Genomic DNA, 18,400 nt, shown 5'->3' on the forward strand with positions numbered 1-18,400 from the left:
CATGAATTGATCCAAAAGATTCTCATAATGACCAGCTATAGTTTATTGTTTCATCCAAAGTGGGCTGGTGTGCTTTGTTGTTGTTTAGTCGTGTCCGACTCTTCGTGACTCCATGGACCAGAGCACGCCAGGTACTTCTGTCTTCCACTGCCTCCCGCAGTTTGGTCAAACTCATGCTGGTAGCTTCGAGAACACTATCCAACCATCTCGTCCTCTGTCGTCCCCTTCTCCTTGTGCCCTCCATCTTTCCCAACATCAGGGTCTTTTCCAGGGAGTCTTCTCTTCTCATGAGGTGGCCAAAGTATTGGAGCCTCAGCTTCAGGTTCTGTCCTTCCAGTGAGCACTCAGGGCTAATTTCCTTCAGAATGGATGCGTTTGATCTTCTTGCAGTCCATGGGACTCTCAAGAGTCTCCTCCAGCACCATAATTCAAAAGCATCAATTCTCCGGCAATCAGCCTTCTTTATGGTCCAGCTTTCACTTCCATACATCACTACTGGGAAAACCATAGCTTTTACTATACGGACCTTTGTTGGCAAGTTGATGTCTCTACTGGGCTGGTGTGTTAGAACATTGCTAATAAAGCAGACATTTCTCTGACATACTGTAGTACAGAAAGCCAGCTGGATGATAATGAGGTGGCAAAGAAATATATTTGGAAATGTGTTATTTAACGAGTGCCTCTTTCTCTTTCAATCTGGCTTTTCGTGCATGCCCTGCAACTCCTGACCTTTAGTGCTACCTAGTTTGAGAGATTTATAAAATTTCATAGAATTGTTGGATTGGAGAGATCCCAAGGGCCACCTAGTCCAAGACCCTGCAAGGCAGGAGTCACAGCTAAAGAAGCCTTGACAGATGGCCATTTGTAAAGAGCTATTGTATTACTGGAATGCTATTGTGAAAGAAAACCTGTTTGTTTTTCTTTGGGGTGGGGGGGAGGCACTGTTAGAATGCTTAGGCCTTATGACATACAGTTGGAATGGGGTTCTGTTTGTCAATCACAAGTTCTGCTGCATTGCTTTCTGTTGCCAAGACAGAAGTACTGCTTATTAGCCTTTTCGTTTGCTTGTTTGTCAGAGTGGCAGCTAACGTTTTAATCTAGACCAAGGGTAGCCAACGTAATGCTTTCCAGAAATAATGATGTTGGGTTTTTTGATAATAATTTTTATTAGTTTTCAATTACAATAATCCAATAATAGCCTCATTATATCAATGCCAAATTATAATACAATTCCTAATACCAGCCATTCAAATAATGGTGGACTATAATTCCCATCTCAGACCCTATTTTCCAGGGACATCCCTGGTTTAGAGAAGCCATCCTGGTTTCTGATTTGATCCTGGAATGTCCCACTTTTTCGTATGGGTAAGGTAAAGGGACCCCTGACCATTAGGTCCAGTCGTGGCCGACTCTGGGGTTGCGGCGCTCATCTCCCTTTACAGCTTCTGGAGGTCATGTGGCCAGCATGACTAAGCCGCTTCTGATGAACCAGAGCAGCGCACGGAAACGCGGTTTACCTTCCTGCCGGTAAACTTGCACTTTGACGTGCTTTCAAACTGCTAGGTTGGCAGGAGCAGAGACTGAGCAGCAGGAGCTAACCCCGTCATGGGGATTCAAACCGCTGACCTTCTGATCGGCAAGTCCTAGGCTCTGTGGTTTAACCCACAGCACCACCCGCATCCCTATTTCATTGGAGAAATGTTGGATGATATGGAGTTATCCAACTTCTGAGCTGTCTGATTGCAATCCTGTATAGGGAAGGGCCCCCCCTTAATGTTTAATGTTTTATTATGTTTTTATATATGTTGGAAGCTGCCCAGAGTGGCTGGGGCAACCCAGTAAGATGTGTGGGGTGTAAATAGTAACATTATGGAATGGGACGTCTCTGTTTTCATGGGAGAAATATTGAAGGGTATGCCATTGGTCCTAGCCAGAATGAGCAATGATCAGGCATGAGGGGACTTGTAGTCCAGCAAACCTGGCTTGAGGACCCTGTGTTCGTCAACCCTGTTTTAAAGAAAGGGAACTGAAAGGGTGTCATATGTCCCCATTAAGAGACATTACGTATGTTTGACCTAGGTTGTTCAAAACAAGAAAGCAAAGAAGAGAAGGATTGGGCTTTTGCACAGCAAGGGGATGAAATCTGTTTCAGTTGGCACCATGAAAGAAAAGGGAGAGTTTATTTATTTGTAGATATATTTATATACAGGCAGCAACCATTTTGTGAGGGGGTTCTGTTCCGGGCCCCTACATGCATTGACAGGGCATGCATAAGCCCACCCCATCCCACCCTATTCAGCTCCTGCCCCACTCCTTTCTGCCCCCATTCCCACTTCCCAAAGGACCTGGGCACCAGTGGTCAATTGTCAATTGGACATGCCTAAAATGGCTACCACCTGTATCACCTTTTGTGCCCCATAAGTTAGATAGAAGGTGCAGGGTGTGGCAAGACCTTTTAAAGCAGGGTTGGGAAACCTCAGATTTGGGAGTCAAATGTAGCCTCCCAGGCCTTGCCACCTGGCCCACGGGGCTCAGCCCAGGACACACTCCTGTCACACCCCTCACTGGCCTGATTCTGCACTCTCCTTTTTACCTGGCTGGAGAGTGTCCTTTAACTGTCTTGTTTGCCTGGAAGGAGAGTGCTGTGTGGGCTCTGAAAGGCTGCTCATGAAGCAATGTAATCTTTGGACTGAAAAACATTCCCAGACCTTGTTTTAAAATATTTGCCATGGTGGTAGTGGGGATGCCTTTTAGACTCCGCTTCAGGCAGCAAATTGTCCTGGGCCAGTGCTGAGGAGAGAAATATGTTGGGTGGGTATCCTCTCCCCCTGCTTGTTTAGAATGGTCCAATGAACACAGGAAGAATCAGTTTGGATAAGTGCAAAAATTAACGGTAAGTGTTGTATTTTAATTTTGTTTTTAAGTTGTAATCATTCAACTTGTTTTTATTATTGCTTGTAAGCCGCTCTGAGCCCGGCCTTGGCTGGGGAGGGTGGGGTATAAATAAAAATTATTATTATTATTAATAATAATAATTAACTGTAAATTAACTGTTGATGTAACTGTTTGCTGGTCCATTCTGGGTATGCGCATAGTGTTCTGTGCATGGAAAACCCCTTCCATGCATGGGGCACATGAAGTGTCAGGGAATTTCTGCTCACAGAAGCTGGTGCTATTACTTCTACCTCTCTCTGTACACTCCTCATGTGTTAGTGGCACATTTCAGGGCCAATTCATAATGTATAAATTGGCTCTGTCTGCCCTCTCTTGGTGAGTGCAATCTCAGAGCTTGTGTCTTGATTTCCCAGTTACTTGCAACCCAAAAGATAATTCAAAACCATCCATTGTAATGGGAAGGCAACGTTGTTATTAGACAGCGGAGGATCCATCTTACGCAGTTGGATTTAAAGAGTTGTTTCAACAGTGGAGAGAAGGGCATTTTGTACTGTGCACATCAAGTACGCATTAATTCTGCTTGGGCACAGTGGGAGGGATTCAGCACAGGGCTAAGGAGATCGCTCCATCAGCGCAAGGCTTTCTGCTTTCCTGATGGAACAAGCTCTCCCCTCCCCTGTTCTGAAGGTTCTCCTGACTGAGCCCATTTGGGGGTGCAGGTAGAGGATGGTGGGATGGGATGAGGGAAGCCTGGTTGCACTAGAAGAAGTCCTTGCATAGGCTTCCACTATCAGTACAAGACTGTCAACTACATATTCTAGATCAGAATAGCCAGCATGTTGCCTTCCAGATGTTGTTGGACTACAACTCCAATCATCCCGGACCATCGGCTGTGTTGGCTGGGGCTTGGAAAGGAGTTGGAGTCCAACAGCATCATCAGAGTATCATGTTGGCAACGCCTGAGTTAGAAATACAGAAAGAGAAGAAGAAACAGGCGACAGGCATTTGCATCATTGCAATACATAAATAGAACAGGATGGGTGCAGGGATACAGAGAGCCTTGGCGTGAGTAATGTGAACATGCTGAATGTCCACAAGAGGTTAGAGGTTGAGGCTGCAGTTACTGGCCTTGGGATTGTTTGGCTTTCCATCCTAGCTATGTTGGAAGTGCCTTTGGGTGACGCTCCACCCAACGGCATTTGTAGCATTTTCAGGAAGTCACATTTATCTCTTTTAAGCCAAGAGAAGTAGAAAATGTTTCCGGTTCATATTGTGGGTGAGCCGGAACATCAGCCTAGCTAAAGCCTATTGCAGAAAATAGAGAAGATGTGTCTCTGTGTATCTTTATATTTAAATACACACATTGTGTTATAAGTGTTCATTGTCTATTGTTCATTGCTATATTGTTCGTTCATAGTTACTGTAACTATTTTTAGTTTCTTGCTCTTGGCTGAATTTTATTTTTTTTAATTGAATGTTTTACTTTACTGAATGGTAGTTATGAAATGAATCATTATTCCATTTCCCTGAAACACTGCTATTGTGTCTGTAGGGGATGTGCACTGGCATTGGACAAATCAAAGATCCCAGACCAAATCAGGCCAATTTGGACTGATCTGGGATTTTCCCAGAGTGGATGGAAGCAGGTCCAGATCACAGATCCATTAGTACACCAGTAGCTCTCCACCCCCACCCAACCACCATTCACAGATATTAAATGTATGGAAAGGGTTGAGCAGTGCAATCCTGTGCAGCCTATCCAGAAGGAAGACACACAGAATCCATGGAAGAGTCATTTCCTACACTGTTTGTGGAAAAACGAATTATTCAACTGTACCTTCCTTGGTTTCCTATGTATAGATTAATATGGATAAAATGAAATAATCTGGAATTATAGCTTCAGTTATATAGCTTCCTTCTTCTTTTTTCCTCTTGCAGGAAAGCAATTTCCAGATCCGGCCTTCAGCATTTGGCTCCTGTTCAAAACCTCAACATTGCCATCACCAACGGCCCAGTGAAGGAGCTCAGAATGGCACTAGAATGGAGTGTAGGTGTTTCTTTTTTGTTCTGGATATTTAGTACTGTTGTGTCCTTGGCGCAAATAATAGCTTGGTTGACATTTCTAGTAGACAGAGTTCAAATAACTGTAGGTTGGTGTTTGAATGATTGAAGACTGCCAAGAGCGTTGCATGACAGGAAACCTCTAGAATGTCTTCTTTATGTAGACAGGGTATAATGGCTGAGTTAGTCTCCTTTCTTTGCTGACACCTTTGCATTTCGGAGCCAGGTAGGGGCAGCTTTTGTCCAGTCACAGCTACTCTAAGATCCCAGATACCTAATTTTTTTTCCTATTGGCAATCACTTCTCCACCAAGGAAGATCCTCACAAAAGACTTAAAACGAACGAACAATAGTCTTCTGTCCCTGTAATATTCCCTTTGAATTTTCACACATTACATATCGCGGAGGTGTCCCATTTTAAGCAGGACACCTTGGACTGACAAAAGCACGGGCATTTTTACATCCTGCCCTGTGGTGCGAGTCAGTTGGCTCACACCAGGGTGTGGGACCAAAAAAAAAAAAAAAAAAAGCAGACCTACCTTGCCCCCACACATTGCCACTCTTCTTCCTCCTTCCGTCACAACACTTCAGGAAGCTGGCTTCTGGAATTACACTGGTGTCGGTGTCAGTTGGACTGGCCACACTGGCTTCACCTCCCCCTAGGCTGCTGTGGCTTCACCTGAGGCCATGATATCGTTGGCCGAGGCGGCAGCAGCAGATGTGATAGGTTGGTGGGAAGTGGCAGCTGGCAAGTGGACAGGATGGGGGACAGTGAGGGAGGGAGTAGACAGATGGCAGCGAGTGGGTGCTTGAGGGATGGGGTGAGCAGGTGGGCGGTAGCAGAGGCGGGCGCGAGCAGGCGAATGACAGGAGTGGTGGGATGGTGCAGGGTGTTCGCGCCAATTTGCTCTCCCAAAACATTGGAGGGCATTTGACCGGCTTAAAGCACAGTTAGGCCATTCTTTTATTCTGTTCAGATCAAAGCAGGAAAGGCATGAAAAAGTAGTACTTCATGATAAATTACAGGACAGATACAGGATATGGATTTAGTCTAACATAGTGTGTACACTCATACCTCGGGTTACAGACATTTCAGGTTGTATTTTTTCAGGTTACGGACCGCCGAAACCCAGAAGTACTGGAACAGGTTACTTCCGGGTTTCGGTGGTCGCGCTTTGCGCATGCACAGAAGCGCCGAATCGCAACCCGTGCATAGACTCGCCGCTGTGGGTTGCAGACACTGCGGGTTGTGAAGGTGCATCCCACATGGATCACGTTCGCAGCCCGAGTGTCCACTGAACACCAGTTTCTAAACCAGCAGTGAGAGTGAACTGAATGCAAAATAAATGGGAGTGCACACACTGCCTTTTTCTAATTGTGTAGATCTGCTTTCCTAAACGTCAGTAATTGCTGTGACCTCATTCATTAACTAAAATGAGAGTGAGGGCATCCATGTGATGTAATTGTTACAGTGTGTTGAACTAAGACCTGGAATACCAGTGTTTAAATCTTCACCATGAAGCTCCCTGGGTGCCCTTGGGCCCATTGCCATCTCTCAACCTGACTTACCTCACTGCATTGCTCTTAGCATAAAATGGGGAATGGGGAGGTGTGCCAGATTGAACTCCTGGGAGGGAAGATGAGATAAATATAAATTTTAAAAGCCTGGAACAGTCTAGCTTATCCCGAAATGAATGAAGAGAACCTTGCTCACAGGCTTAGCTTCATAATCTTGGGTTCTACAAGGACTAGAGGCTGTTTTTAAAGAAGAAAGCTATATATCTGGGGAATATAGCTTAGTCAGCTAGGCGGCAACTGTAATATCCCTTCTGGATGTCAATTGGTGGAAGTAGTAAAGATAAACTTGCCTCTCTCTGCTGTCTTTCTTTGCCATTCAGGTGAATATTACAATGGATATTCTGACTGAGAGGTCACTCTTGGCTGATCACAGGGATCATGACAGGACATAAGGAAATACGGCAGTTTCTAAGTTTAAGCCTTGATAGGTCTGTTGGCTGAAAAAAATAGCACAATTAAAATTGTACCTTCAGTGGCCTAGGAAGCTATATTTGACTGCGGAGGACCAACATAATAGGCTCTTGACGAAGCACCCTTTTACGTTTCCCCTCGTGGGAATGGTGGTGTAATTTACAAGGGCAATTGAGAATCCAGTGCTCTCACCTTTTCAAGGACGTCTGCATGAAGAGAAATGAGATGTCTTCCCAACTGGATTGTAGAAATAGGCCATGCTTACCTTTAGAAAAAAAATCTAGCTAGGGATGTAATGAAGAAACGATGTGCACTAGAATAGGGAAAGGCAGATAGACTCTTTTCAATGTAAATATTGTTTTAAATCTTCTCTTTAAAAAATAGAATTGATGGCCTGGTTGCAATACGTTTTTTCTGACCAGACCCCATATATATAGTTTAAATAACATTGTTTTGGAAAAAGCTACTTCACAGAGCAAGTTAAAGGATTTGCTGAAATACAGTAAGAATTTGTCCTTTTTCTCACTAGTCTGCCCCATTTCTTTAATGAGCTACTTTTATAGTAAGATAAATTCCTCTTTCAGCACACTGAAACTATCAGTATATTGAAAATGGTTTAGAAAGACACAAAGCTGCACAGTTAATTGAAAGTAATCTGCTGTTGGACACCATCTGGTTGGAAAGCAACAATATTGCTCATGACTTTTTTTTTTTTTGCAGTGCAGAAGCCAAACTATTAGGCGTGATCAATGCATTTTGTATCATGTTGCAGTTCTGGATTCTCTTTGTTTAAAGCAGAACATCAGAAAATTTTTGTTTGAAATTAAGCTGGTATTATGGCAGGAAGGAAGCTGGAGTCCCCTTTAAGCTGCATTATTATTATTCTGAGTTATGATTGTTTGAAAATAAATATCCTCAGCTTAATATTAGTTAGTAATAGGTCACTTTCCCCCCAATCTTGGAACCTACCTGGGAACATGTAATTCCAAGGTGGTCACCCATCCTGCCATTGACCCACCCCAGGTGGCTTTGTGGTGGCTTCATGTGCCTTCAGACCAGACCCTGGGACCAAGGTTCCAAAGAAAGCTCAGGTGACCATGGAATGTTCTTCAGAGACACAGTGTAGGCACCTTCTCCCTCACCAGCCAAAAGGAATCCAGAAGCCACCATCTATAGATCATCCTTCTCTAGCCTGATGCTCTCCGGATGTTTGGGACTAAAATTCCAAACGTTCTTGCAAGGATGGTCCAAAATGTCTGGAGGGCCCCAAGGTGGGGAAGGCCAGTCTATAGATGCACACAAAAATCTTGAAGCACAGACTTGCTGGAGGCGCCACCTGTCAAATGTGAAGAACGAAAGCCTTAACTGCTTCTGACCATTAGCAATCCCCACTGCACATTTCAAAAAAGTACCATGTAATGCCTTTGGCAAATAATGTCTACCCATGAATTCAACCCTACGTTCAGATTTTATACATGGTTGTGGCATTTCATGCTTTCCGATCTGCCTTTTGGGTCTGTAAAGATGGAAAAGCTTGAACAAAAATGTCTCTTTTCTCTTGAGTTTTATTATAAATAGTGGGTTTTGTGGTCCTAAAAGCACGAAATGGATAGTTATCAGATAAAAACTAGTAGACATATTTGATACATTCTTTATGACTAGCACTGTTGGTTGGTGTCTTCCTTCTGTTTGAGCAGGACAGGCAATGATGCTCTCTGGGCCTTATGGGATGCAGAGTGGGGCAAACAGAAAGTGAGCCCATGAACGCTGGAATGATTGATGTATATATATGATATATATATTATAACTAGTGCTGTGCTGAAAAATCTCCTCCTCCTCTACTACTACTACTACTACTACTACTACCACCATTTTTCTTCAATTGATGAGGGAAGCATTTGCACTCAAACATAATCAAAGTGGATAAAATGTTGGGTGAAATTCTCATAGATGGGTGCAGGACTTTTGTCACAATTACCTTGCTTATCTTTGATGTGCTCAAGGGGTGTTTGTGAATCTTCTTTCATTCATTCAACACGCCAAAGGCTCTGCAGCCTTCACAGGTGTCTATGCTTCAATTAAAGCCTGGAGGAAGACATCATGGTGCATCATGGCTGCAAAGTGCAGAAGAAATATTTACTGGCAAGAAAAAAGCACATGTTGCCCCTGGCCACCTGGCAACAGGAAGTAAACTTAACTTCACACACAGAACAATCCTAAAGATACTCTGTGGTGCCCTGAGAATGAAGTGGGAAAATGAAATTCTGTTTAGCGGGGAAGAAAACCTTTGAGAAATTGGAATATGCAATATGAATGTGTCAAAGGATGTTGGGCAGAGGGAACTATCTGTTGATAGTTCTAAAGTTATGCTTCATAAAGAGAAGTGGAGAATGTGTTAAATAAAAGAACACTGGGTTTTTTTCCACATTAGTAAAGTCCAGACACGAACCTTGTGCATGGAACATAGTTTTCACCCTTGTGGATGGAATATGGCTTTCAATGTGTCTTGAATGTTTTATATTTTTGTAAAAAAAAAAAAGTGTGCTTTTTGGTTGTCACTGCAGCTTTTTTGCATTTTGAAAAGCAGATTGAAGAATGTAAACAACAATCAAGCAAATATCAAAAAAATCCCCAAACTGTGCCTCAGACTTACAGCTGATCTTGATAAAGTAAGGGAGAGGGCTGTATTTTAATATGCTTGTCAGGGTTTCTGGGAGAGAGGAGGAGATGACAGAGGAGACGGAGAGCGAGTGGGAGGAGGGGCAGAAGGATGAGGAAGAAGATGACGGAATTCTGAGGGAATCCACGAGTCTGAGCAGCGAGTCAGAGGATTCTCAAAAGGGGGTTACCTTAATCAAGCAAAAGGGAGGAGAAGGGAGAAGCGGAGAGGAGCCCAGTGGAAGACAGACGCAGCAAGAGGCGTCTCAGCCGGAACGGAGAAAAGGGGGTGGAGTCGTCAGCCTCTCGGAGGGAGCAGGATTAGGAGAGAACAGAGAAAGGGGGTTGGAGCAAGGTGTTCAGCCGGAAAGGGTGGAGAGCAGAACAAGGGGTGGTGTAGCGGTCGAAAGAAAGGTCAGCAGCAACGTACGCGCGCCAAGTTCAAACGTAGAGGCGCGCGGAAGTGGAGAGAGCTCAGGGGAGGAGCCCGGCCCTAAAGCCAGAAGGAGGGGGGAAGAGGCGGCAGAGGATTCAGCCTCAGGCGAGTCACGGAGAGAGGGAACCCAGGGGGGCAGGAAGACCCTGCGGAAAAGAAAGGAGAGGAAGAGGTGGTCTAGAGCCAGGCTATTAAGTTGGTGTGGAAGAGGGGAGGAGTCAGAGGGGACTTCAGCGGTCTAACGTGACAGACGTACGGCCACGATGCTGAACTGTACGAGAAGCAGAAATCTTCAATAAACTTTTCCTGTAAATAAACTGCAACGGAGTGAGGTCTCTTGTGAGCTGGGACCCGTCCTGGGTGGCCGTGACAGTAAGTCCCCTCTCAGAAAGCAAAAATTTTTTTTTGCGAAGCTCACGAACGGGAGCAGCCATGAGCGCTGAGGAGCAGCTGGTTGCACTGCGGGATCAGGTTACCGCTCTCACATCGGCAGTCATTGCTTCGCAGAAGAAGAATGACGACTTGGAGAAGACGTGCCAGGATTTGCAGGCAAGGTGGGAACACGCGGACAGGGCGGGGGCCCCAGGTTCCAGAGCGGAGGGCATTGCGCTTGGACGGAGGGGGGGTGCCCTGGTTCCGCATTTTAATGGCAACTTGCAAGACTATCCCAATTTCAGAGCGGACGTCGTATATGCACTGCATTTACTCCGTCACGATTTTAAAGATGAGGAGGAGAAAGTGGGGTTCATTGTTTCGCACCTGCATGGGGAGGCCAGGGCTTGGCTACGCAATCTGTGGCGCGAAGATGGACCGGCCCGTCGCAATTCAACTGCGTTCATCAAAGCGATGGATTCTTGTTTTCAATCCTCTGTGGATGTGGACATTGCGCGCCGTCAAATGCACGGGCTGAGGCAGGGGAAAGCGACTGTGCGCCAATACCACTCTAAATTTTTTGCATTGCTCACCGCCTTAGATTGGCCAAAGGACAGTAAGCCGGTCAGAGATCTTTTTTGGGAGGGATTGAGCCCCCCCATCAAGGATGAGATCGCTAGGGGGGACAGACCCCAGACCCTAGAAGACGTGGTGCACCGGGCTTTAGCTATTGGAATTCGACATGAGGGACGTCCGTGGCACGAGGAGGACGGGTCCCAAGCGCGTGCGCAAGCGAGGACTCTCCCTTTTGTGCACAGGGATTTCAGCCGTGCGCACCCCTCGCCAATGGGGAAGGACAGCGAGGAGCCAATGGAGATTGGTGGTGCTAGGGCTCAGAAGCCATCCCAGAGCCCTGTCCCTGGTGCAGCCAAAGCGAAGCCTCCTAGAGGAACCAGGAAGTGTTACATCTGTGACAGTGCGCACCATATGGCGAAAGAGTGCCCCCAGAGGCTCCAGAAGCACACTGCAGCACTGGCAACTGTAACAGCAGAGGTGCAACCAGGGGAGCAGCTTCAGGGAAACGACAGTGCCTGGCTGGAAGCAGAGCTACTGGGGCTCAGCCAGGCGGATCTGTAGACAAGCCCCCAGCATCACTGCAAAGCGTGGACCCTTTGCCTCCCAGACCGGCAGTTCTGCTCACAGCAACACTCCAGTTGCCTGATGGGAGACTCCTCGAGGTTCCAATAACGATCGATTCGGGAAGCAACGCCGACTTCGTGGGACTGCAGTTCGTTAAGCAGCACAACATGGCGCTCCTGCCTGCAACGACGCCTCTAAACGTGGTCACGGTAGACGGCAGGAAGTTGCTGGGGGGGCAAGTGGTGCAGCAAACCCCTCCCATGATGATGCAGATTGGCAACCATCGAGAACTTATTAGTTTCAATGTCACCCACTTATCGGACACACCCATCGTGTTAGGCATGAGTTGGCTGGAGAGGCACAGTCCCGCGGTTGCGTGGTACCAGCGGCAGATCACCTTTTGTTCATCGTATTGTGCTCAGCATTGCTTTCAGACCGATCAGGGAGGAGAAGCCGAGCAGCAGTTGCATCTGGGTATGGTGCAAACGGTGCCTCACAAGTACCAGGACTTCTTGGAGGTTTTCTGTGAGAAGGAAGCTGACAAGTTGCCGCCTCACAGACCTTACGACTGCGCGATTGATTTAGTGCCAGGGGCGCAACTGCCTGCTGCCAAGCTGTACTCCATGTCGGAAGACGAGATGCAAGAGCTTCGGGAGTTCATAGACCATAACCTCAAGCGAGGTTTCATCCAGGAATCTAAAGCAGCGGGTGGCAGCCCTGTGTTCTTTGTGAAGAAGAAAAACACGCCCCAAAAAAGGCTTATAGTGGATTACAGGTTCATAAACAGCTTGACTAAGCCCAAAGCTTTCCCCATGCCCAAGATTGACGACCTTTTAGCGACCGTCAGGAGGGGCAAGATTTTCACCAAGCTGGACCTACGTGGAGCTTACAATCTCATCCGCATCCGGAAAGGAGATGAGTGGAAGACCGCCATGTTCACCCCTCTGGGCACATACGAATACAGAGTCATGCCTTTCGGTCTCCAAAATGGCAGCCACGTTTTTCAAGCATTTATGCACCACGTGCTAGCAGGTCTCCTCTACAAGAAGTGTGTCTGCTTTCTCGACGATATCCTGATTTTCTCGGAATCGTCGGAGGATCACGATAAGGACGTGAGGGAGGTCCTGCAGAGGCTGAAGGACCACAGGCTGTACGCCAAGTTGGAAAAATGCCAGTTTGATGTCAGAGAGGTTGATTTCCTTGGCTACAAGTTGTCCGACGAGGGACTGGCCATGGACAGGGCTAAGGTTCAAGCGCTGTTGGACTGGAAAAGCCCTCGAAATCGGAAAGAGGTCCAGAGGTTCATCGGCTTTGCCAATTTTTACCGCAAGTTTATTAAAGGTTTTGCGAACGCGACGGCGGCTATCACTGACACCCTCAGTTCCAAGAAGAAGAAGTTCGTCTGGACCGAACAAGCGGAGCGGTCCTTCCGGACGCTTAAAGGTCTTTTCGCCTCCGAAGAGCAGCTGCTCCACGTGAATCCCGGCAGACCCATGCGGGTAGAGACCGATGCGTCAGACAGAGCGGTTGGGGCCGTTCTTTTGCAAGAGGATTCGCAAGGCAACTGGAGACCGGGTGCGTTCTACTCCCGGAAGCTCAGCAAGACGGAGCGCAATTATACCATATGGGACAGGGAGTTGTTGGCCATTCATGCAGCTTTCAAAGCGTGGCGACACTTCTTAATAGGAGCCAAGCACACGGTGCAAGTCCGCACGGATCACAAGAACTTAGAGTATTGGCGGACGGCTAAGTTACAGACCCAGCGACACATGCGCTGGGCGGAGTTCTTTGCGGATTTCGACTTCAAAATAGAATACATCCCAGGAGACTCCAATGTTATTGCAGACGCGCTGTCCCGAAAGCCGCAATACTTGGAGGAAGCAGCTCCAATCGCAGCAAAGCACATTTTCGCACCGCAGGCGTGGACGTGCGCTACCATCGCAGTCGACCTGGACGCGGTGCGACGCGCGTTGCAAAGGGATCAGTTTGCACAGTCCAAGATGGAGGAGCTACGCGGAGGGTCGCGAGACAACGATGAGTTCCAATTGCAAGATGGACTTTTGACTCGTAAGGGTGCCCTTTACGTGCCCACCGACGATCTTCGAGCCAAGGTTCTGCAACAATTGCATGACGCCCCTAGTGCAGGCCATTTCGGCAAAGAGAAGACGATGGAATTGGTGGCTAGAGACTTTTGGTGGCCCCAGATGAGAGGAGAGGTGGCGGACTACGTCGCCAGGTGTGATATCTGCCAGAGGTCCAAACCAGTGCACCAGAAGCAGGCGGGATTGCTAGAACCGCTGGAGACACCGCAGCAACCGTGGGAGAGGGTAGCGTTGGACTTTGTTACGGACCTGCCCAGCTCCAGAGGTAAGACGGCGGTGTTAGTGGTGGTGGACTTGTTCACCAAGATGGCGCATTTCATCCCTTGTGCCAAGGTGGCGACGGCAGAACAGACCGCAAAGCTCTTCATCGATCACGTCTTCAGAGTGCATGGACTTCCGCAGTCCGTCTTGTCCGACAGGGGGCGCCAGTTTGTTTCCACTTTCTGGCGAAAGCTTCTGGGCATATTGCACGTCAAAATCAACCTGACATCGGCGAGACATCCACAAACCAACGGTCAAGCGGAGAGGGTCAACGCGATCATGCAGCAGTACCTGCGGTGCTACGCCAACCAGCGACCTGCGGCGTGGGTGGACTATCTGCCGATGGCTGAATTCGCCTACAACAACACGAAACACGCATCCACCGGGGTGACGCCTTTCTTCGCGAACAATGGCCGTCATCCCAGAACCTTCCCGAGATTTGCGGCACCAGGAGGGGGGGGGCCTCAAGATGCCGACCAGTTTGCAGCGGAGTTGCAAGAGGTGCACGAGGAGCTGCGGAGACATTTGGAGCTGGCAAAACAGGCGTATAAGGTGCAGGCCGATAAGCACAGGAGGGCGGGAGAGGACATCCAGATTGGGGACTGGGTGTGGTTAGCAGCCCACGCGATGCCGGCCAGGTCATTGGCCAAGAAGAAGTTAGGACACAGGCAGCTAGGGCCATATCAAGTTGAGGCTAAGATCAATCCGGTGGCTTTTCGTCTAGCCCTTCCGGAGGGTTCCAGGGTGCACCCGGTCTTTCATAGGTCGGTGCTCACTCCCTACAAAACCCCACACAGGTTTCAAGAGTCAGGAGCACTCCCAGAGCCACGTAGGAGGGCGCCTGAGGGGGGGGAATCGCCAAGACCAGAACCTCTTAACGAGGTCACAGAGATACTGGACTCGAGATGGGGGGAGGAGGGAGTTGAATATTTTCTAGCCAGGGAAGGCACTCCGGCCTCTGCCAATAGCTGGGTGCCGGGTTACGCGTTGGACGAACCCCTGTTGAAGGAGGAGTTCCATGCACTTTTTCCGCACAAGCCCATGCCCGAGGAGTATTTTGATGATTGGCTTTTCACGCCCACTTTGTCAGACAGCACGTTCGAGGGTTTCTCCTCACCCGAGGGCCATACGCCCGAAACAAGCCCGACCAGGGATCCGAGACTGGGGGGGGAGGAGACAGGCCCTTGTTGGTGGGTGGATCAGCCAAGGGAGGCATGGAGTCAGAGATGGATGGTAGGTCCTTGGCAGGCAGCGCCAGGAGAAGCAGTGATGGAGGAAGAGACTGTGAGGTCTGTGGGTGGGGAACCCGAGTTCGAACACACATATACGGAGATGACAGAGGAGAACGTTGAGGTGGACAACTTGTATCCTGAACCGACCCAGGAAGTACCACGTTTTCCTCAACCTGCACCCGGCGAGCGGGAGGGGGGAAGGGGGGGCTTCGAGGGGGGGATGGATGTCAGGGTTTCTGGGAGAGAGGAGGAGATGACAGAGGAGACGGAGAGCGAGTGGGAGGAGGGGCAGAAGGATGAGGAAGAAGATGACGGAATTCTGAGGGAATCCACGAGTCTGAGCAGCGAGTCAGAGGATTCTCAAAAGGGGGTTACCTTAATCAAGCAAAAGGGAGGAGAAGGGAGAAGCGGAGAGGAGCCCAGTGGAAGACAGACGCAGCAAGAGGCGTCTCAGCCGGAACGGAGAAAAGGGGGTGGAGTCGTCAGCCTCTCGGAGGGAGCAGGATTAGGAGAGAACAGAGAAAGGGGGTTGGAGCAAGGTGTTCAGCCGGAAAGGGTGGAGAGCAGAACAAGGGGTGGTGTAGCGGTCGAAAGAAAGGTCAGCAGCAACGTACGCGCGCCAAGTTCAAACGTAGAGGCGCGCGGAAGTGGAGAGAGCTCAGGGGAGGAGCCCGGCCCTAAAGCCAGAAGGAGGGGGGAAGAGGCGGCAGAGGATTCAGCCTCAGGCGAGTCACGGAGAGAGGGAACCCAGGGGGGCAGGAAGACCCTGCGGAAAAGAAAGGAGAGGAAGAGGTGGTCTAGAGCCAGGCTATTAAGTTGGTGTGGAAGAGGGGAGGAGTCAGAGGGGACTTCAGCGGTCTAACGTGACAGACGTACGGCCACGATGCTGAACTGTACGAGAAGCAGAAATCTTCAATAAACTTTTCCTGTAAATAAACTGCAACGGAGTGAGGTCTCTTGTGAGCTGGGACCCGTCCTGGGTGGCCGTGACAATGCTTTTCTATGTTTATCCAGAAGTAAGAACCATTGAGTCCAAGAGGGCTTACTTCCAGGTAAGCACGCATAGGTTCGCTTTGTAAAACCCTGTATCAGGGAGAATCTGCTCTATAATTTGAAGGCAGCTCCTGAAATGTTTACCTTGGGTCTTCTTGCTATTAAACATTACTGAAAATGACTATAAAGAAGGTTGGTTTTCCCCATCCCTCCGAGTAGTTAACTGAATGAATGAAAAAACATTTTCATTTTATCAGGAAAATGCAGTGAATGGCGAACATCTCTGGCTAGAGACAAACGTGTCTGGGGACCTGTGCTACCTGGGGGAGGAGAGCTGCCAGGTCAAGTTCTCTGTAAGTGTTCCTTTTTCTCCCATAATTTCTACCCCAGTGTTCATATGGCCCTAGCTGTGTGAACAGACTCAGGGATGGATGGGTACATCCATTTAAGTATTCAGGGAGTGTGTATAGTTGGGGGACAGGGCAAACCCTGCTGTATTGACACTGCCTTCTGTATGTGTTCCCTCAATGCACAGAGGAATAACGGCACAATTGTTTTATGTATGATCTGCATGATCCCTGCACATACAGTAGGAAATTGTTTGTATATCACCACCTCCTTCAACATGATGCTTTGGATTACAAGCTTGGGAAGCAGCACCCAGCTGTGCGGGAATCACTCTTGCTGGCTGAAAGAGGCTGCTTTGACAAGGCATCCTCTCCAAGGAACATGCTGGTGAATCAGCAGCCAGTAAGACGGAACCCCAGAGATGCCAGCTGATGGGCAGGTGGGTATGGTTTTGGGAGCGGGGATGCCAGTACAGTGCAAACACACCAGCAGGAATGCCAGATTGGCTCTGCTGGTGTATTTGCACTGCACTGACCTCCCCACCATTTTGCCTCTTCCCTTCTCACTCCTATTAAGCAACAGAGACCAACCTGTTAGATAGCTAGTGTAGTCGCTCCATCCTGTTTTCAAGCTACTCCTGCCAATATACTTTCTTTGAGCAAGCTGCTTTCTAACCACCAATTGAAACCTTTTACTATTCGTTCCAAACATCTTGGCAATTCAATGTTTACGAGTGCTTTTATTTATAACCCAGATGTTTCTTGCCTAACTACTGAGCAAGTCGCCTTTGGAAGCAGATAGACAGGGTAGAAGTTTTATTATTTTGACAACAAAGCACATAGTCCAATTGCATACTGTCAACCAGGAGCAGAAAATCTTGAATGCATGACAAGAATAAAAGTGGGAGGGAGTGTGGAAGAGCAAGAAAAACGTTCACACCGTATTATCTCCTCCTATATTGATGAGCATATGGGTACTATATATATTTCAGAAATCAGCTCTCAGAAGAAAATGTGCTGCTTGTAAGATTGTCGTCCACAATGCATGCATGGAACAGTTAGATAAGGTAAGATGGTGCCACCTGCTGGGATATTTGTGCCAGAGAACAAGCTTAGGCAAAAGTCCCTCTTATTTACTTGCATAATATTACTATATATGACATTTCGACCTGTAAGGCTAATGCCAGGTCTTTCACCAAAGCAATAATTCTCCATCCGTCATAAACTACCCCTACTCCTGCAAAAAGAAAAGAAAAGAAAATGTGAAGAATCTTTTAGTAGTGATGAATTCTAGAAGAGCAGCCATACTGGTTTGCAGTGGAAAGCAATGTCTCCAGGAACTTGCAGCATTTGTTACCTGAAAGTTTTTGTTGTTCAGGAATGCACTGAATGCAATGTGATGAATTAGGCTCTTGCTTATGGAAGTTTGTTCCAAAAATTAAATGATTGGCCTTTCTACTGCCCAAAGGGCTCTCTGATATTATTTTATGTCTGCAAGTTTTTGTGTTACCCAGAAATCCTCACTGGGTAGAATCGGGACGGACAGATTATGCTAGAGTCAGATTTTCTTTGGGGTGGCATTTCTTTTTGGTCATGTGTGCTTCTTTTTTGAGTCCAGGAGGAAGCGGATTGTTATCCATGTAGGAAAGCCATTTCATAAGGAATCCTATGAATCCAAAGGGGTGATCTGCATGACTTTCTTGCACCAAGAGCAAAGAGACCCCTGGCATTTTAAACACAATCAGCATAAAGACCCACCAATATGAAAATGTACTTGTAATTTACAACCCCCGCAGTAAACATTAATAATACTAGAACTATGAAAAATAATGCTATGGAACAACCGGTTTTAGTTTCAGTGCTATTTTTCATTGTCATATTTGTCCTTTTCTGGAGTACATTACAAGTATATTTT

At 47.6% G+C, this 18,400-nt stretch overlaps 2 protein-coding genes across 8 annotated transcripts in view; both read left to right on the plus strand.

The window, feature by feature from the left end:
* The window catches only part of CREB3L2 (cAMP responsive element binding protein 3 like 2), a 212,712-nt gene that overhangs the window by 181,451 nt on the left and 12,861 nt on the right, over nt 1–18,400 (plus strand). The window lies entirely within an intron of this gene.
* Nucleotides 1–18,400, plus strand: part of DGKI (diacylglycerol kinase iota) — a 248,809-nt gene that overhangs the window by 102,307 nt on the left and 128,102 nt on the right. For all 7 annotated transcript variants that reach the window (XM_081926845.1, XM_081926849.1, XM_081926846.1 and 4 more), the window contains exons 2-4: nt 4,834–4,942; nt 16,396–16,491; nt 17,478–17,552. In XM_081926845.1, the coding sequence (XP_081782971.1) occupies nt 4,834–4,942; nt 16,396–16,491; nt 17,478–17,552 (280 nt within the window). The remainder of the gene's footprint in view (nt 1–4,833; nt 4,943–16,395; nt 16,492–17,477; nt 17,553–18,400) is intronic.

The sequence above is a fragment of the Podarcis melisellensis genome (assembly GCF_964234715.1).
Source record: "Podarcis melisellensis genome assembly, chromosome: 10".
In the NCBI taxonomy this organism is placed as follows: Eukaryota; Metazoa; Chordata; class Lepidosauria; order Squamata; family Lacertidae; genus Podarcis; species Podarcis melisellensis.